Here is an 18,943-nt window from a genome sequence, read left to right on the forward strand (position 1 = left end):
AAAAACTTTAACTCCTCGGCGCTTGGCTGAGTCTGTGAGGTGTGTTTGTACCGATTTGCCAGTCTTCAGCCTTCCTTGCTCACTCCAAATGAATTCATGTGATACTTTTTGGCTCTGTAATATCATCATCTTAATCCCCCCCAGTTGCGTACATAAACCCCTTAACTGTGCTGGAAGAGGCTCTACGCCACTATTCCAATGGTGTAAAGTTTCTCTACATTTAGTCAGAGTCACACATGACTGTGCTTGGGGCCCTGGCTTTGGATGAGGGGTGTCAGGTTCTCCCACTGTTTGAGGGCAGCAAAAGGCAAAGGAGAGGGCGGCATGCTCTGACCACAGAGTGGTGTGAGGTGGGGGTGTGTTTGCGAGGGGTGGTCATGACTCATTTCATTGGGAGATCTAGAGTAGATTTTTTTTTTCCACTGAGCTTGCTTGCAGGATCTCCATTCCTCCCGCCCAATGCAAAACCCTCCCACAACACACTCCCTAATCTACGCCTTTGGTCCCTCCCCAAACTTTCCCCCTGACCACACCTACTGTACACTCCTAACTCAGGTGGCAGAGCCCAATTTTAGGGCCCACCTGTTGCCTGCTGGAAGAGGATTAAGCTTTGTTGTGTGCAACAGAGAAGGGAGGAAGGGGGGTTAAATGAGGCTGATGACCTCTTTGGCATGTGATCTGAAATAGAAAGGGATTTGTATCTGTTGGGAAGGCAGACAATGGCGACCACAGTGGCAAAGACGAGCCCCCTTTTCACTTCACTTTTCAGTCATAATGGCGGACTCCGACTTTTAGGTCACCTGACATCTAACATCTCCACAACTGTGTGTCCTTCATTTGCAGGTCCAGAAATGAAGTGATTAACCTTGAGCTGTCAGTGATAAGGGAGAAGCATCTTTGCACATGCTTTGCAGATTGAGTTTATCGTTCTTTTGGGGGGGGGGTCTATGGCCATTACGCAACAAAGCTCATGAAAACGGTCCAAAATGAGACCAAATTTGGGCCTCTGTGTCGCTCTGGCTTACGGCTCCAGAGAATGATAAATTATTGTTGATTTAAACAGGAATCTGAAAATGTAATCACACCTTTTGTTATTTAATTCTTCATCTCTTAGCACCATAATAAAAACCAGACACCTCTTCTAAATAACCCCACCCCCACCCTCCTTCCACCACCACCTCTTCAGCCCAAGATAGATTAGGTCAGGAGAGCTTCCCGCTTGCGTCTTGACCTCTGTTGCAGGGCCTCTCTGTGTCTGCCCCCCCGCCCCTCCTCCTGAGAGGCGTGCACGTGGGTATGCCGGTGTCAACTCTTTAACAGCTGGACAGGCAACACAAACTTCAAAGGAGAGAGGACAACCTGCGGGGCACAACGCACCAGAGCTCTTTGTTCTTCTCTTTTGGATTTAGTAGCTCGGTTCGATTTCAGTGCTAAAGTGCTCCAGTTTTAAGACGCCCGGGTTTGTCTCCATTTGGCACCAGACGCATCTGTCACCAGACTCCTACTGGGAGCCAGGAGTTGCCAAAATCATGCCGGCCGGGTTTCAGCAGCTTGGAGTGGAGGTAATTTCTTCTGGAGTTTGTTATAAACACTTTGTTAATCTAGCCATGCCTGTTTGAAGAGTTTCTGCGGGGATATCCGTTATTTGTGACCTTTGCAATGTGTACTTTCAGCTATGGAAAGATTTTACGCACAGCACTTTTTCCTGACCTAAAACCTTTAAATATCTTCTGATTGTAGTGCGCTTCTTTAAAATATTCCCATGAGCCGTTATACACTCTTAACAGAATTTTAAAGGCAAAATCCAAATGTTGAGAAAGTCATGAATCTAGAAGAAGCTTTGAGTAACTCTGTTTCAAAGAGTGGGGGAAGCCTTTCTGTCCTTAGTGGTGACCTTGAGCAGCCAAAACTGAGTTTACAAGTCAGGCCTCATAACTGCAAGCTTATCACAGGCCACCGCATTTATAAACAAACTCTGTGTTTACTGCCCAGCTCAAGCTCCATTGGAGAAATCGTTTCTAAATGCTGGTTTTAAGCCTGACTTTCCCCTGATGTAGATTTCCATCATCTTATTAATAGGAAGTATAGGCTGCTATCCACGCTGGAATTAAGGCAACAATTCCCAAAGTTTCCCCCTTGGGAATAAACTGGAAACAGACTAAACTATGCTGGGATGTGGCATAAAATCTGAAAACGGGAAGAAGCAGTCATATGCTTGTCTCTATTTAAATCACTTAAAGACTGAGATAACCTGCACAACCTGAGATAGCTTTGTGTTTAATCTGGGCTTGTGTTATATCTCACAGTAAATACAAGCAGGTGCAGATTCATGCATAATGCCTGGAAATTTACTGCAAAGTGTGCATGCAGTGAAGTGCGGGATGTGTAATGAAACATTAGTGGCCACTTTACCTTTTCCACAAGGACGCACACGCTCACCAGTACACACCTCTTTGTTGTGGTTTGTGAATGTTAAGCAGCACTTATCAAAAGCTCAACTCAGCAAGGTCAAGAGTTACAGATTTACACGGACAACACGTTTGCAGAAGGTGGCTGAGCAGAACTGCGGGGTCAAATTAGGTCCAGCAAATTTTACCAGCATCACCAGCATCATGTTGCTGTTGTGTCAGTGCATAAGCCCACATCACCAAAATGGAAAAAAAAAACTTTTCAGGAAGCTCGTTGTTTCGACAGTACCCGTCTGTGTTTGTGTGTTCATCCAACAGTTCATCGCAGACTTCTTTGCCTTAAATCTTACAGGCAGCGTTACTCCAAAAGCACAAAAGACCTATAAATAAATGAAATTAAAAATTTTGTAACCATGCTGGAGTGGAGGAAGTTCATTTTCCCCAAGGTCATCCTGTCTGTCACCCTGCAGACAGGTGGCAGAGGGCTGATGGGAAACTGGAGGGAAGCTAAAGTTCAGGCGTCGACATGAAAGTAGTCAGAGAAGTCATGAACGGCACTGCAGAGATTGTCTCTAGTCAGGATCACGGTTATATATAGTTGACGTTAGCCGAGCAGCAGTGTTATGGTTGTGTGTGTGTGTGCGTGTGTGTGTGTGTGTGTGTGTGTGAGTGAGAGTTAAAAAGATAAACGTGGTTGTCCAACAGTTATCTTATTGTTACAGTTATGAAAACACTTTTCAGGATTATTCACTGTTCTGAAAAAAAAAAAAGAGTTTTTTATTTGTAATTCACTTCTTTGTGTGTGTGTGTTTCTGCTGCAGACAGTGACTGGAACCCTCGCTCTGTCAGTCTTCACGGCTGTCCTCGGATCTTTGGAGTTTGGATATAACATCGGTGTCATCAATGCGCCACAGAAGGTAAAAAAGAAAGAAAGAAAGACGAATGGACATAATATAAAATGAAAGAATAAAACATGTAACACTGGTGTCATGCACGAGTCTAACACTGTCATTTAACCAGACGTCAACAAAGTCGCTTCGCCTGATTTTACAAGGTGGTGTGTTTTGACACCACAACACGCTGCCTGGTGATGTTTAGACAATAAACCAAAAAGAATAAAACTATGTCATGTGAAGCCTTCCGAAGCAAAGTCAGGTGACCACAGACACAGCAGGGTGAGGCTCCTTTCCATCTTTACGTGTCATCACAAAAATGACAACACATCCCTGCTCCAGGCGTCATGGAAACAAGGAAATATTTCTGTTTGCATGATGAGAAAAAGGCGTGAGAAATATGATTCGTTTCCCACATCTGAAAGCAAATTTTGTGGGTTTATCCGCATTTATCTCTTTAAACAGAGCGGACCTTCATTTGTGTACCACGGTACTTGGACGCTGTGTAGAAAAGCCTTTTGCATTTATGGGCATCTAGTCTCAGCTCTGACATCCATCATTAAAATCCTGGCACGGGTCAGGACAGCTATCAACGAAACTTTTCTGATACTTGGGAAAATGTGAGCATAATTATCTACAGATCACTTGTTTGATTTAACAAAATACGTCTTTCTTACAAATAGTGTGACACAAAGTGCAACACTTCCTTTAAGGTCATCCTATTTTTAAGCCTTTTTAATCCTGCTTTCTTCTGATTGAGTGCCCCACGTAAAGCGATCACTTAAACAGCAGCTGGGTGGGGCTGATTTGTGACCATATTTGGGTTTTCCACTCTCTATGACATCATGTAGATCCAAGAACAGAGAAAAACCCTCTGAAACGGAGTATTTAGAGCACTCTGAACTCTAAACCTCTGGCTCTCAGTGGTTACTTGTACATACAAAGATCTCATTAACTGAAACCTCCCAACACAAGTGTGTATATGTGAGATAATATAAGTCTATATTTTTAAAAAAAATGAGGAAAGCATTCTGAAAATATGAACTTATGGGAGTAAGTTGTTACGTACACGGTGTGCTTGTCTATTTAAATAGCCCATGGCCTGATTTACATAGTACTCTTGTGGTCCATGCAGCCATTCAAAGCGCTTCACGCTGCAAGCCTTTATCTAATCCACGTTCATATTTAAAGTGACATATAGCTTTTTTTTTCCTGTCGTAGTTCACTGTATTCAAAGCCATGCAGACAAGTGACTTAACCACCAGCCTTCAAGCAGCCCATTTTATATACTCCATGTTTACAAAAGCTGATTTTAAGCTCTACGCGGGCCCTGTCTGCAAGACCTCGCTCCAAACTTACCTTCCGTTTTACCCAGTTTGTGCTGCTCTTCTCTCACTCCTCTAGTCACTTGCTCCAACTTATCTTGGCACTCCTTGCAGATCATTGAGGGGGACTACAATGCAACATGGATGTACCGGTACGGGGAGCCCATCCCCACGGGGACCCTCACCTCGCTCTGGTCGCTGTCCGTTGCCATCTTCTCCATCGGCGGCATGCTCTCCTCCTTCTGCGTGGGCTTTGTTTCTGAATGGCTGGGCAGGTGAGACAACGCAGGTCAAACTTAGCATTTTCTAGTGGTCTCGAGGGGATACGTTGCTTTTATGCTGATGGGTTCATGAAGCTAAGCCTATGAAATACTGTTCTATGAGATAGAGCAGATAGAACAGGCTGCAGCTCATTAATCTTACACTCTACTTTAACTGTAACATTTAGAGGATGGTTTCTGTCTGTGCCCATGGCTGCACAGATTACTCAAAGCAAACCACAAGATTTTCTGGAAATCTGAAACAAACTGCACAAAGTCTGAATACATGAGCAAAGATTTAAAAAGTACACATTTCTTCTTCCTGAATGACACACATGCTTCGCAGTCTCCTGTTCGCAGTCTCCTTACATACAAATGAAAGGTCTGATTTTTCATGTGTACATGGATAGAAGCTGTAGGTTAATGAAGAGGGAAGTGGGTAGGGAATTTGTCTGAAGTATCTTCAGTTAAAAAAAGAAAGAAAGCAGCACCCAGTCCACTCAAACACACACAAAAAGACACACTTATGTAAGGAAAGTAGGATTTTGCATGCAGCGGGAGTGGATCCATATAAACGTGGTTTTAAGGGTGAATGAAAAACAAGAAAGCAATTTTAAAAAGCACCACAAACAGAGACTTCAAGTTTTAATGCACTACAACGATAACCAAGTACCTAAAACTGTTTTAGGAAACAGCCAGGCAGACACGACAAAACACCACACAGTGTTCAACAGCAAATGATAAATCATCATTATAAACAGAGCAATTAAAACCTTAATCTAAGCAAACGACAACACTAGTCCAAAGCCTTCTCTAGCTAGCTTTCGTTGTGATACATAAGTATCTCCTTCTCAGTTCTGTATAGGCCCAAAACTAAAACCAGTCATTCAGTGAAAGCTCTGTCCGGGATGTTATGACCCAGTTTCCCGCTGTAACCTGAGTCTGTGCAAACTGGGCTGCAGTCCACAGCTTCCACTGGTTGAAAGGACATCTTAACAGAGCTGATGGCACTGGGTGATGAGGGGCGTGGAGAGAAGTGCCAGTAGGGGATGGTAGTCTTTAGAGAGGGTACACTTGGGACAAAATGTTCCTAAAAAAAAAAAATAGTGTATTTTATTGTTTGGTGGGTGGTTTGAAATATCTGTCAGTACAGGAGGTCTTAAAAGTGCTCTTCAGTGGCTCCATGTGCAGAATGATGAATGTGCAGGCGGTCACTTTCTCCACACATGGGGTGAGAAGGGTGGGTAGGGAAGGGGGCTAATCTCACATATCAAGCATGATCGTGTGACATCACAACTGCAAGCAAATCAGGCTCTGAATGTGCAGCTTACATAAGCTTACAACCGGTGCTCATCAAAAGCAACTTTTCAGTGACTTTTAAAATATATATTAAAAAAAACATTTTCAACCCAAGGTATTAACAGAATGTTACAAAGTATATACGTGAGGTATCTTGTTGCTTGCGTCAAGTAAATTCCTGACAGTGTAAGCTGAGCTGTAGGAACCGTGCTACTTCTAAATTAGGTGGGAAAGACTCTTTTTTGGTTCTGATCACAGTCTAGTAAAGTAAAATAACACCAGACTGCAAAATGTTAATTTTCTTTAATACTCCTCTGTGCCTTCTCCAGGATTTTGTGGATCAACTAAATGTTAAAGTGCTGAATAAACCAGTGTTTCTGTGCGATACTGAATAATTTTGTGTGATCCTGCCCTCTAGTGGCTTCTTAGGGTTTTTCACTACTAAACTGTGTGCATATCCAAACTAGATGTGCACAACTCTGCTGGACAAAAAACCTGCTGTTTTATCATTTCAAAATGGTTTCAAAAATGCAGGTCTGTGCTTCTTTCAGGAGGAAAGCTATGCTTATAAACAACTTGTTTGCCTTTATTGGAGGAAGTCTGATGGGAATGTCCAAGCTCTGCCGCTCCTTTGAAATGATGATCCTTGGACGTTTTGTCATTGGTGCCTACTGTGGTGAGCTGCCCACTGTCTCTTCCCTCTTTTACTCTCCATTAATGTGTCCATTTAATGAGTGGTTTAACAATCTCTTGCTTCCTTAACTCTTCCTTTGATGCAGGATTGGCATCTGGCTTGACACCAATGTATGTGGGTGAGATAGCACCTACGAGTCTCAGGGGAGCTTTGGGGACGCTGCACCAACTGGCTATTGTCACTGGCATTCTCTTCGCACAGGTATGGCAGGAACGACCGTCTATAAATAGCATCGGCATCTTCTCTCTCTCTCCATGTCCTCGACATTCAGTGGGCCTTTCCAGGCCACGTTTAAAAAATCTGCTCACAAAAACCACATCTTGAATCCTCAAATCCATTCTCTTTGTCTGTCCTATAAAAGATTGTCTTTAGGTGCTTTATCATATTATCTTTTGAAATGTCACACACTCAAACTTGCTTCCTCTCCCTGTGCAGGTCCTCGGGTTGGAGTCGCTACTCGGCAGTGAGCACTTATGGCCTGTTCTGCTGGGATTAACTGTTGTGCCGACTGTACTTCAGATGGCTCTGCTGCCCTTCTGCCCCGAGAGCCCCCGATTCCTCTACATCGTCCGGTGTCAGGAGCACCACGCCAAGAGTGGTAAGTAGGGCTGCGTTATTTTAAGGTCTACTATTATTATTCTTATTATGTAACTACAGCCACTGACGTTGTGAAGTTTTACATTTTAAATTCTACACTATAAACTGGATTTTTAGCATTAGGAGGCAGATAGGGCCTTATAAAATAAGCTGCTGAGTTGCATTTTGGGAAATGTAGGATCTTTTTTTTTTGCAATTTCATTTCAATTCAATTCAATTTAATTTATATAGCGCAAAATCACAACAGCAGTCATCTGAAGGCACTTGATGTTGTAAGATAAAGACCCAACAATAATAAAGAGAAAACTGCACTTAGTGACGGTGGGAAGGAAAAACTCCCTTTTAACAGGAAGAAACCTTCACTTCAACCAAGCTCAGCGAGGGGCAGTCAGCTACTGTGTTTCGGTTTTTTCCACTTTGACCCATATTACTTTATACTTTCTTATATATAACTGATGGAGACTAATGTTCATACCTGAGAAGCGAAACTAACTCGAAGTGCCTGAAATCTGCATTCTTTCTTTTGGCCAGCAGGGGGAGACTCCTCTGGTTGCAAAAAGAAGTCTGATTCTACAAAAGTCTTATCTCTGACCACAGTAAACTGTTTTTTTCAAGTTTATGGCCTCAGTAATTACTTTGAAATATTTTTTAACTAATTCTGTAAATCATAGTCTCACGGTGAGTTAAATAGTAGATAAATCAGGTTATAGTTTAAACCACGGCTATTTGGCCTTGCCTTTACATGCTGTGTGGTGTCTCCAGTTCCTCGTTCAGATCAACTCCTCACTCATGATGTCTGGCTTTATAAGCCAAAATTGCAATTGCCAAAATGCCTCAAGGTTTGGGTGATGTCATGTTACATACAACAGAAAATCTGGATATCTGTCACTTCGTTTTTTTTCAACTACTGTAGTAAGGATTAATGATGACGTGTCTATGCCATCACATCATCAGACATTTACAGGACTCAACGTACAGAGTATCAGTTGGCTTTACGGAATTAGCTGCTAAAATGTCAGATGAGTTTTTGTACATGAAAAAAAACTTCCTACATTTCTACTTTCTGCAGGCCTGAGGAGGCTAACAGGCAGACAGGAGGTGGGTGACATGCTGGCAGAGATGAAGGAGGAGAAGCGGAGGATGGACATGGAGAGGAAGGTGTCCATACCCGAACTCTTTCGCTCTTCGCTTTACCGCCAGCCCATCATCATCGCCATCCTCCTGCAGCTCTCCCAGCAACTGTCGGGGATTAATGCAGTGAGTCCTTCAAATTACACTGACTCACCTAAAGTTCCAGAAACAAGCACTCCTTTAAAATCAGGAGCCAGTGCTGTTCAACATTGACCTAAATTTGTTTACTCCTCTGGCAGATCTTCTACTATTCCACCAGTATCTTCATGAAAGCAGGAGTCCAGAGTCCAGTTTATGCCACCATAGGAGCCGGGGTGGTGAACTGTGCCTTCACAGTAGTCTCGGTGAGAAATCGCACCGATGTGCCTTCATCGCACTTTTGAAATTCAATTTGGGAGCGTTTAAATAACTTTTTGAATTTGGAACAATAAACATTCACGCCCTGTCACAGAGTCACTCTATTACTGTTTAACACTTTTATCAAAGGGTAAACAAGATAAGAGGAGTCAAAATGTTTCAGTGTCATCAAGCGGATTAAGATGTACGACTTTAGCCGTAAGAGTGCCACGGCTTCAGGGTTTGAGACTGACTATTGTGATTTGATACAATAGATTGTTTTATGAGCACATGCTTGTAAAATCACTGCTAAACTATGGTTAACACTGTTTTAGAAGTCCTGAACTGCAGTTAGGTATATGGTAAATGTGGTTTTAGCATGATAGTGACCTGACGTTATACATATTTGAGAACGAATCTGACAAAATAAAATGCTTTAGCTCCAAATGTCAGCTGAGGTTAACCCCCCATCCTCCCTTTACCTTCATATTAACAGCTTTTCCTGGTAGAGAGGACGGGTCGACGGACGCTCCACATGTTAGGACTTGGTGGAATGTGCATCTGTGCCGTCATCATGACCGTGGCTCTTGCTTTACTTGTAAGTAAGCCCCAATCCAAAAAAAAAGGAAAACAAATAAAATCCAGACTATGGTATTCCAGACTTCGGTATTTTATCTATAATTTCTAGTCTCCACAAACATCTGAATCCACTTTTCTTCTGCTCTATAGGACAGTGTTCCATGGATGAGCTACATCAGCATGCTTTCTATCTTTGGTTTTGTGGCCTTCTTTGAGGTTGGCCCAGGTCCCATCCCCTGGTTCTTTGTAGCTGAGCTGTTCTCTCAAGGTCCAAGGCCAGCTGCCATGGCTGTTGCAGGCTTTTCCAACTGGACTGCCAACTTTATTATTGGCATGTGCTTCCAGTATGTCGCTGTGAGTATCCACAATGGATGTTGTGCATGTCCACAAATGGTTTTCCATTTTTCACCCACTTCAGTTTTGTTTTGGCATTCTTTTTTGGCTCGACAATCTTTTCTCCTCTTAGATAAACTGATTAGATTTTGGTCTTTAAAGGTCACCAACCTTACAAAATCAAATTTTTTATTCACATTTGAAAAGTTAAGTCTGGACAGACAGATGAAAACATGAAAACCGCTACTTGACCGGTTAATAGAGGCATGTGGCATCAAGTTTGCAATTCTTCCTTAAAGTTCAACTCTTTATAATCCGACCTTCTTCCCGTCCTTCCGCAGGACCTCTGTGGGCCATACGTCTTTCTGATCTTCGCAGCTCTTCTTCTGTTCTTCCTCATCTTCACATTTTTCCGGGTACCAGAGACACGGGGCAAGACCTTTGACCAGATTGCAGCCAATTTTCACCAGCATTCAGCTGGAGGGATGATGGATATGGATATGAGCATAGGCATGGGTATGGACATAGACAAACCCAGCACTGAGATGGACTACTTGGGGGAGGATACCATGAACTGAAGATGCCCCGTGGAACTGGGAAAAATGGAACTGAGCTCAGCTTGAGAAAAGTTGGGTAAAGGGGCATGACACCAAACTTTTATTTGCTAATATGTATATTGAGATCTTTATTTTTTTTTCACATAGATTGTGGTGAAAAAGCAGTGTTAAAAGTGTGAGTGTTATGGAATTGTCCTTTGGTGGTAGCACTGCAGTACAGGGTTAATAGTTATGAATTCTGGCTTCACTTGAAAGGCTACGAACCAGTGGAGTAAAGGTCGACTGCTGTAGTTTCAAGGGAAGAAGATGCTAATAAGAACAACCTGTCTGGCATTGACTGCCAGTGAAATAAGACTTTATTCCATGGTGATGGCAATCAGTTGCAGTATTGACAGATGGATGTGGAGAGACTTGGGAATTCCTGCACTTTATAAACAGATATCTACAGTTTTCAAAGTTTTTAGGCATAGAAACAATAGGATCAGCAGCTGTGATGGAGCGTGCCAATTTTTACCAAAGATGGGAACACACATTTAAGAGGTTAACATATGAATTTGACTTTTTGATCTCCAATTATAGGAATCACGTTGACACACTGTGGGTTTTGAATCTTTTTTGGCGCCAAATGAAGTGTGTCTGTAACACCCGGTATTTATAGCTGTTATTTACTCAAAGCAGATGTAGAAAAGGTAGTATGATGGATAGGTAGTGTTTTTGTTCTTTAAGAACAGGTAAGACATGCATTTAATCATGTTATACTTTTAGAAACTGATTTTATGTGCTATGTTCATGTATCTAAAGTGTAACCTGGCATCAATGTAAAATACCAATCTGAAACTTCTCAAGGGGCATTATCAAGCGGACCAAAATGCCTCTGGAGTTGATTTCACAGACATTGCTCTGAACTCCTCCAGATATTAGCCGATGGAGGGGTCATCCCAGGACACGAGCGTCACATTCATATAGTCTGGATAGTAAATGGTCTTTCCCTGCCAGCTTCTGTCCACATGATTTCATTTGCACAAATTACAGCAAAGGTAATTCAAAGTTCATGTCGACAGGACAGGACTGCAACCAATCGGATTATAGTGTGACGCAGTACTGTGTGACCTGAAAGTGTAAACAGTCGTAACAAACTATCCTTGTTGGATGCATGGTTGCGATTGGCTCAGTATGGGTAGTGCTCTGAGGAAATGAGTTTCAGTAAAGAAACAATTTTGCCTCAGAAACTTGAACATGAGCCCTCATACTCATCTGGTTGTTAGGTTACCAAAAGAGTTTTCTGCATCAGTACCAAAACGCTGATATTTTGAGGTTTTCACATGTGTTCTCAACTTAAGTGTGAAAGTACTCCTCTGATAATAGGAAACTCACTGCACCACAGAAATGCTACTTCTGATCAAGCCTTTTGTATTTCATGTGTACATAGTGTGTTTGAGGGTCTAGGTTTTAAATTCTTTACGCACTCCAGCTTGTGTTCGGCTTTGTAGGCAGACTCGAGAAATTTCCAAGTACAAGTGCCGACTTTCAAGGTTTGTGCCACACAATCACCAAGTTTTTGTTGGGTTTCCTTTGCATCCGTCACGTGTGCCGTTTGCCATCTATTCTTTAATATGTCAGACTTCTCAGAGATCTGTAATCTGTATAGTGTGAATGTTGATGCAGTGGTTATGTAACCAGAGTGAAAGTACTGGAAATACTGTTAATGAAACCACCTGAAGAACCCTCATTTCTACACCTTCAATTTCTTCACTACAAAAGTAATCCAATTACTTTGGCAACATAAACATGGTACAAAGGCATCAGTGAATCTGCACTCCAGTCAGAAGGGAATGAATCTTAATTTGCAAACATGATTTATTAATTAGCATTTTAAGCATTAACATTGCACATAATCCCCCTCCAAAGAAAAGCACACACAAGTAAAACAAAAAGGAAATTAAGCTTCTTTCTAATCCAACCTCAACCAAGAAGATTAAGGGAGTAGTACGTTTCAAGAATCGATTTGAGGTGTTAACAGAACTAAACAGAATCCCATTATGCATCACCAATCGCAGACCTGCTTAGCTTTCCCCTCTTTAACCAAATTAATCAGAAGCCAAATTAAACTACATGATGGGCCCCATCTGCTCTATTAAAGAAAATATTTCTAAGGGGGTGGAATAACATTCCCATTTTTCCTCTCTCCCCCTTTTTTAAAAGCTGTACTTTCAATTTCTAAATGTGCACCCACCAACTACCTGTATCCCCTTACCCTGCGCTCCCTTCCCACCCTCTCCAGATGTCAGTGTGGACAGGACAAGACAAGATGAGGGGGTGGGGAAGGAGCCTGAAGGATGACTGTGAGAAGTGGTAGGATGGAGGATTGGGGGAGTGCAGGGAGGGGAGAGCAGTGCATGTGGTCTGAAATAGGTCCAGTCCTCCAACCCTAGGACCTATGAGAAACAAAAGAAAGCGCAGGAGAGATGGATTGAAAGAAAGACCACAAAAAAAAAAGACCTTTAATTTAAAAATAAAAAAATAAAAAGGGCACTTTTAATCCCGAGCCAAGGATTATATTGAAAGAAAATCCAATTTCCCAGAATTTGAGCCAAAAATCTTCCCTGTGTTAAACAAAAGTCTGACTCCAAACACAGGCAGCGTTCTCAAAGACTCCTTTCAATGCCATCATTCCGCCTTAAATCCATTTACTTGACTAAAGAGTTAATGTCCATCATCAGGCCCTCTGTGACCGACTGCTAATGTTGCACATGCAGCACAAGAAGTGCAACCCTACACCCTCACGTCTCCCACCCTGTCTAATCCAAGGTTGCGCCACTTTAGTGTGGGGTCCCACCTCTTGCCAAGGGTCGTGTGACCATCCTCGTGGTCATCACTCTGCTGGTGCTGGGACAGTTGTTGGCGCTGCCTGCTGAAGGGAAGAACACAGCTGAAATTTGTCAACAAAACACCTACCAATGAAAAATGAACCAGCTGGAAAAGCAAAGAGCAACTTTAATGTCTTACCTCAGGCAATTTTACCGTTTTGGGGGAGATTTTGGGAGAGGTCTTTGGCGACTTTGATGTGGGTTTTGTATCAGATGGCTTTGAGGTCTGTGGTGGGGTGCCAGGCTCTGATGCAGACTTCTCTGTATCATTCTTCAATACATGGAAAAGACATGAAAATATTAGTAAAATACCAAAGCTTTAGAACTTCAGAAGATCCAGCTAAACCATCATACAGGCACAAAACCATAGAAATTCACCTAATAGTTAGACTCCTGTCTACCATCTAGACAGTATAAATATTACAGGGACTTAAGGATTTTCATTGTCATTCAGGCATATTTTCAGATGAGGTGAACTGTAGTTTTTCCACTCAAATCCAAATTAAATCCAATGAGAATAACACACATTGACTGTAAAATATACAAAAACATTTACAGTACAAGTATATTTAAAAATGGTGGCGGCTCTCAGTGCTGCCCTCCCCAGCCTCTTATCAGATGCAACCAAGTTATAAATTTGAAAATCCTGGGTGATTTAGAGAAAACATGACCTCTGACCTTGAGGTCAAGGTCCCTGAGATTTGAACTTGTACAAGATTTTTGTAAACACCCATGGTATCCTTTCTGTCAGTCTGCCCCAGGGAAGCTGTGGCTACAACTGTAGCTTGCCTCCACCAGTGTTTTGTAAAGCGCTTTGAGGGTCCCGAAAAGCGCTAAATAAATGCAATCCATTATTATTATTATTTCATCACCTCATTCTTGCATTCAAACTTAGGTGCGTTTCACCCGCCAGCCCATCCGCCGGGCATGGTGACGATAAGTGTTCAGCATTTTACTGCTTGCATTAGAGCCTTAATATCTTCTGATAATAGTTTTCTGTGACCAGGACAGCTTGGCAGTGAAAAAATAAGCTCATGTGGGTACTGATCTTTTCCTCCCCAAACATCACTAACAGCTCATCTGTGCATAGTTTCCTCACCGAGTGATCTTGATATAGCTGAAGATCATAAATATCTTACTTTGGAGACAGAGGACTCTGAATTCCTTTGCCTGCGTCGTCTGAACTGGCGGCGTTGTTTCTGGCCTTCGCCCTCCCCTGCTTCTCCATTGGTCTGAGGGCTGTCAGGTACCGTCGCCACCTCGTGCTGTGGCTGCTGCTGCTGCTTTAGCTCACTCTTCTCCAGGCTCTCTGCTGGTGCAGCCGCCTGCTGGTCTTCTACAGCCTGATTGGGAGGTGGGCGAGGACGGAATGGCCTGAATCCGAGGAAAGCACATTAAATTGCCTCAAGAATCAAGAAGTCCTTCAAACAGGATATCTAAGCAGGACCGTTAAGCTACCTGCGGTATGGGCGCCAGAATCTGCGTCGTGGCGGCCGCTGGGTCTGATCACTCTGTGTCTGATCACTCTGTGTCTGACCACCCTCTTCATCTCCATCCTTCTGCTCGCCAACTTCACCCTAAATTGGAAAAACAGACAAAAGACCATTAACACAACATAAGCTTTCAACTACTTCAATCCATCTCTATGTCCAGCTTCATCCTAAAGGTTGTAGTCTCCCTCACGCCCATCTTTCCGCTTTAGCTTACATCTTGTGTCTCCTGCCGTGGCCTGCGCGGCCTACGGCGGCGTTGCTGAGGCCTCGCTCCCTCACTCTCTCCCGATCTGTCAGTATCAGGACCTTGGCCATCGGCTGGTTTGTTCTGGTCGCCGGGCCGAGGGCTTCGGGGAAAGAACCGTCGACGGAATCGCCGTTTGTTGGGCGCATAGCGGCTTCCTTTCACCGGAACACCACCTGGACCGGTAACATTAGCTGCTTCGGAGCCCTTCGGAACAGAGACATGCCTGAAATGCTTTCTCCAAGAGCAGCTTTTTATACCTTTTTTAAACAGCCGAAAATGTCACATTTTGTCCCTGCCATACCTTAGCTGCTTCAATCACGTCAAACTCTACAATTTCCCCATCTCCAACGCTGCGGAGAAATTTCCTGGGATTGTTCTTCGTGATTGCTGTCTGAGGAGACATGGCTAGCATTAAAAATGTGGGTACAATTAACTCCCATGAAGAAGAAAAAGAAAAACCTTACCTGATGAACAAATACGTCTTCTTTGGTGTCATTCCTGCAAGAAATAAAACTTCATTGGCAAACAATTGACTTAAGTTAGGAATACTACAAAAATAAGGGAGAATAATTAAAAACACCTTACCTGTTAATGAAGCCATACCCATTACGCACATTGAACCATTTCACTGTGCCTTGGACCAAAGTGGCTACAACAAGAGCACATCAAACGAATAAGGAAGTGTTATAGAGCAAGTAGTCATTTAGAGCTCACACCGTTATCTTGATTACATCAGCGGTGACCTGCTCGCAAGTGGGAGCTCTATGGATCAATCATTAACCGCAAGACTTTGAAACCAGGCCTGCCCTAGGTCACGAGGCGACATGGGAACACTTCTGACAATTAAGGAGTTCAAGACGAGTAACACGGACACCTGAACGATGTATTCTTCCTCACAGAGACAAGCTCAAAGCCGGCTCGTTTTTGTGTTTTACGGCAGTCTAAACTCGTTTAATTTGACCAAATTTCCTTCTGCAATGATTTGCAGCTGGGGGAGCGCGTGCGCGTGTTTCGCTTACTAAGCGCGTGAACGACAGCTGATAAAGAAGAAAAATTGGGTCATGCGTTCAAAGTGTTCGGTTAACATGGACTTCTATACAGTCTGAATCAGCTCCATACCTACACAAACACAAATATCTGTGATTAAACCAGAGGCAGCCACTGGACTGACATGTGGGGAAAACTTTTTTTTTGAAAAAGCACCTGTGCCCTCGAGGCCTTTTATTATTAGGCGTGAGCTTTACAAGTCAATATGTGTGACAGTCAAATAACTTCTTTTTTTGGAATATAGTCCCCACAAAAACCTGAAAAACTCAGCCTCAAACACGTGTTGCCTAAAAAGTACCACACCGGAGACAGCAGTGGCACCCCAGCCTTCTGTAATTAACAGCAATTCAACCAGCTTGGATCACACACTTCAATAAATATCACAGAAGGAAGGGTAAAATATACACACACACACACACATTCTGTTTTTCACACCGAGGCTCGGTCAGAAGGCGCTAACTTTAAACGTTTTCTGGATATTTACCAAGAAATCTTGGCGAATAGAGTACTTCTACACCCACCTATAACTTTCCTCTCCGGCTGTGGTTTGTCTTCCACCGGTGCCGATGGTGGAGCGCTCTGCGCCTCGGCGTCGGTCATGCTCGCTGTCGGGTTACTACACTTCCACTCCCGAGTCCCCTCCCTCCTACTCTTCCCGAAACTTTCCCAAGCGCCACTGCTAAGTTTTTATCCCGGCATCCACTCGGACTGCCGGACGGAAGCCGCGCCCTCATTGGTTTTCACGAAAGCGCGAGCTCGAATCTGATTGGTCAAGTGAGGGCGGCAATTGGGACGGAAAATTGTCAGGTGGAGGACAGATATGAGTGAAATGAGGCTGATTTGTTTTTCATTATATATATATATATATTATTAAAAAAATAGAATCGACAATCGTCAGGTTCTATTTATATAAAAATAGTCTGTTTATGAGAGGCCGTTCATCTCTATCGATCTATATGTTATAGCTTAAAAACGCAGCCTGTGGTGTCTTTTTCACAGAACATAAATAACTGCAGAACTTAGCTGCTAGTGGGTAAACGTTTCTTTGTGATACAATGCTGTTTGTATCGGTGAGTTAAAATCCCAATATGCATATGCAACATGTAGACAGCCAATAGCTGCCAGCAATATAACAGCAACAGTGAAACTGTAGAAGTTAGACACATACAGTCTGATACACATTAGCATTTTTACCTGCTGTTAAACTGTTTCAGGTCTTCAAAAGAACTCTGACTGATCTGGGAGCATTTTCCCCATATGTAAATACAGCAATGAGAAGTTTCTGATATTTTTTTCTGCTCCTGAACAACAAATTTCTCAAAATATATTTTTTTAAAATGTCATTAACTAATTGATTAAAAATAAAAGCTCAGACTGTGGGGGCGGGGGGCACGACACTGTAAGTTTTCTGCCATATGGCACGGATGCTATGTAGACCAGTCAAATGTGGCATGCTTGGATCAGACACCAAATGACCACGGTAGCAGAGTCACAGTATCTGGGGTACAAGAAGCTTAAGGCAAAAGTCAGTAGCAGAATCAGCTTTCTGGTACATTTTAGATGGATGCTATTTGGATGGATGAAGAGTGCAATTTTAATTGATCAAAATGTCATTTATTTCACTATACCCCTGATTATTTATATCCTTCAGCACTTCTAGATACTTTTTTATTTGCATGTGTTATGTTCGCCACAGAAATAAGTTCTTTTGTCCAAGAACTGAATCCCAAACTCTTGGAAATATTATTTAGCTGTCTGAAAAGATAGAGAAACTTGTTAGCACACTGGACAAATGGGCAGCACAAAATTTATGTTTTACAATACATTAAAAATCAAAGGTTAGAAAATAAGTAATATGCTTATAAGTTTAAAGACTGGTATACAGGATTAACCAGAGCAGTGGTGAACCTTGAGTTTACCTAGAGTGGTTGTTGCAGGAATTTAACTCTCTGCAGAAAAACTGGGCAGTCAGTTTAACATTGTCCATGGGTCTCCATTATGTATCTCAGCGGTGTGAAATTTCTTTCTGTCATAAAGTCGAAAAGACTTTTTTTCAAGATATTCAAACTCAAGACATAGACATCCACTGTCTGTAGAAGCCTGGTACCATTCAACTATGTTGTGTTTGTTGGAGTTACAGGCGTTAAGTTTTCTAGTAGTGAGCTAGAAAAATAGGTTACAGATGGTTTTTACATTAGTTTAACAGAAATAAACATTTTATGGGCATTTCATCACAGTCCTTACATCGACTCCACAAATCTTTTTAACTGAATTTCTAGGCAGCAGTTTTTACCTCTTGGTTTTCCAACGGGTCTTTTCAGTTTCCAAGTTTCATTATTTTAATGGCTACAGGTTTTGGGGGCCCATTCCGACACATTTGTAACTGTGCCATAAGACCCTTCTCCAAGCAGAGTTAATATTTGGTAGGATCTGGAGGTGAGCCAACCTGAACAGTTTAAATGTTTAATCCTGACCTGCGATGAATCCTTATCTTCGGCAAGCCAGGGACTGTTGTAAATCATCACAGCATTTTTTTAAAAAGTACATCATAACTTCAGTCATCTGTTTAAAAACAAATTGCATGACTATAGGTAATGTTTCACTCAGCACTGTCTCGCTGTGTTTTAACGAAACCTTGTCTTCATTTTTGTCAATGAAGGCGACAGTAAACCAGGCTGAAAGTATTCATTAAGGTTTCATTTTTATTATGAAAAAGGAGCAGATCTTGATAAATGCATATATATGTATGTACTCCTTATATATATACTTCTTTTGTACCTTTTTTGGTTAGTATATGTATCTGTTATTTAAATTTGTGCGCTATGTGAGGCAGTATACGTGTAATATTGTTATGCTTGCACAATGACAATAAAGAGT

At 42.4% G+C, this 18,943-nt stretch overlaps 2 protein-coding genes across 3 annotated transcripts; one reads left to right on the forward strand and one right to left on the reverse strand.

Annotated features, from left to right (window-relative positions):
- The first annotated feature begins 1,328 nt into the window (after positions 1 to 1,328).
- LOC102776943 (solute carrier family 2, facilitated glucose transporter member 4-like) lies at positions 1,329 to 12,157 on the forward strand. The gene is made up of 11 exons (XM_006807697.3): positions 1,329 to 1,562; positions 3,230 to 3,325; positions 4,741 to 4,901; positions 6,737 to 6,861; positions 6,965 to 7,080; positions 7,315 to 7,477; positions 8,546 to 8,733; positions 8,847 to 8,951; positions 9,440 to 9,541; positions 9,673 to 9,876; positions 10,197 to 12,157. The coding sequence occupies exons 1-11, from the start codon at positions 1,530 to 1,532 to the stop codon at positions 10,431 to 10,433; spliced, it is 1,530 nt and encodes a 509-aa protein (XP_006807760.1). The 5' UTR covers positions 1,329 to 1,529; the 3' UTR covers positions 10,434 to 12,157.
- A 94-nt stretch (positions 12,158 to 12,251) lies between these two features.
- On the reverse strand, positions 12,252 to 16,771 carry LOC102777236 (Y-box-binding protein 2-A-like). 2 transcript variants are annotated; one of them, XM_006807699.2, is made up of 10 exons: positions 16,588 to 16,771; positions 15,605 to 15,668; positions 15,484 to 15,517; positions 15,321 to 15,410; positions 14,987 to 15,223; positions 14,738 to 14,856; positions 14,419 to 14,653; positions 13,419 to 13,550; positions 13,249 to 13,320; positions 12,252 to 12,847 (listed from the first exon to the last, which is right to left on the reverse strand). In XM_006807699.2, exons 1-9 carry the CDS (start codon positions 16,664 to 16,666, stop codon positions 13,285 to 13,287), a joined length of 1,026 nt encoding a protein of 341 aa, XP_006807762.2. In that variant the 5' UTR covers positions 16,667 to 16,771; the 3' UTR covers positions 12,252 to 12,847; positions 13,249 to 13,284. The 2 variants fall into 2 exon arrangements, with proteins under 2 accessions (XP_006807762.2, XP_006807761.2); XM_006807698.2 differs by having other exon boundaries at positions 13,249 to 13,323.
- Between the last annotated feature and the right edge of the window lie 2,172 nt (positions 16,772 to 18,943).

Source organism: Neolamprologus brichardi, chromosome 3 (assembly GCF_056152115.1).
Source record: "Neolamprologus brichardi isolate AB-2024 chromosome 3, ASM5615211v1, whole genome shotgun sequence".
Classification (NCBI taxonomy): domain Eukaryota; kingdom Metazoa; phylum Chordata; class Actinopteri; order Cichliformes; family Cichlidae; genus Neolamprologus; species Neolamprologus brichardi.

Excerpts from the sequence above, each read along its gene's own strand:
- LOC102776943 (XM_006807697.3), top strand. The coding sequence starts at position 1,530 with ATGCCGGCCGGGTTTCAGCAGCTTGGAGTGGAG. Across the intron at positions 4,902-6,736 it reads GTTTCTGAATGGCTGGGCAG|GAGGAAAGCTATGCTTATAA; the intron begins GTGAGACAACGC and ends TGCTTCTTTCAG. Across the intron at positions 8,734-8,846 it reads AACTGTCGGGGATTAATGCA|ATCTTCTACTATTCCACCAG; the intron begins GTGAGTCCTTCA and ends CTCCTCTGGCAG.
- LOC102777236 (XM_006807698.2), bottom strand. The coding sequence starts at position 16,666 with ATGACCGACGCCGAGGCGCAGAGCGCTCCACCATCGGCACCGGTGGAA. Across the intron at positions 15,224-15,320 it reads ACGTGATTGAAGCAGCTAAG|GGCTCCGAAGCAGCTAATGT; the intron begins GTATGGCAGGGA and ends TCTGTTCCGAAG. Across the intron at positions 14,654-14,737 it reads TTCTGGCGCCCATACCGCAG|GCCATTCCGTCCTCGCCCAC; the intron begins GTAGCTTAACGG and ends CCTCGGATTCAG.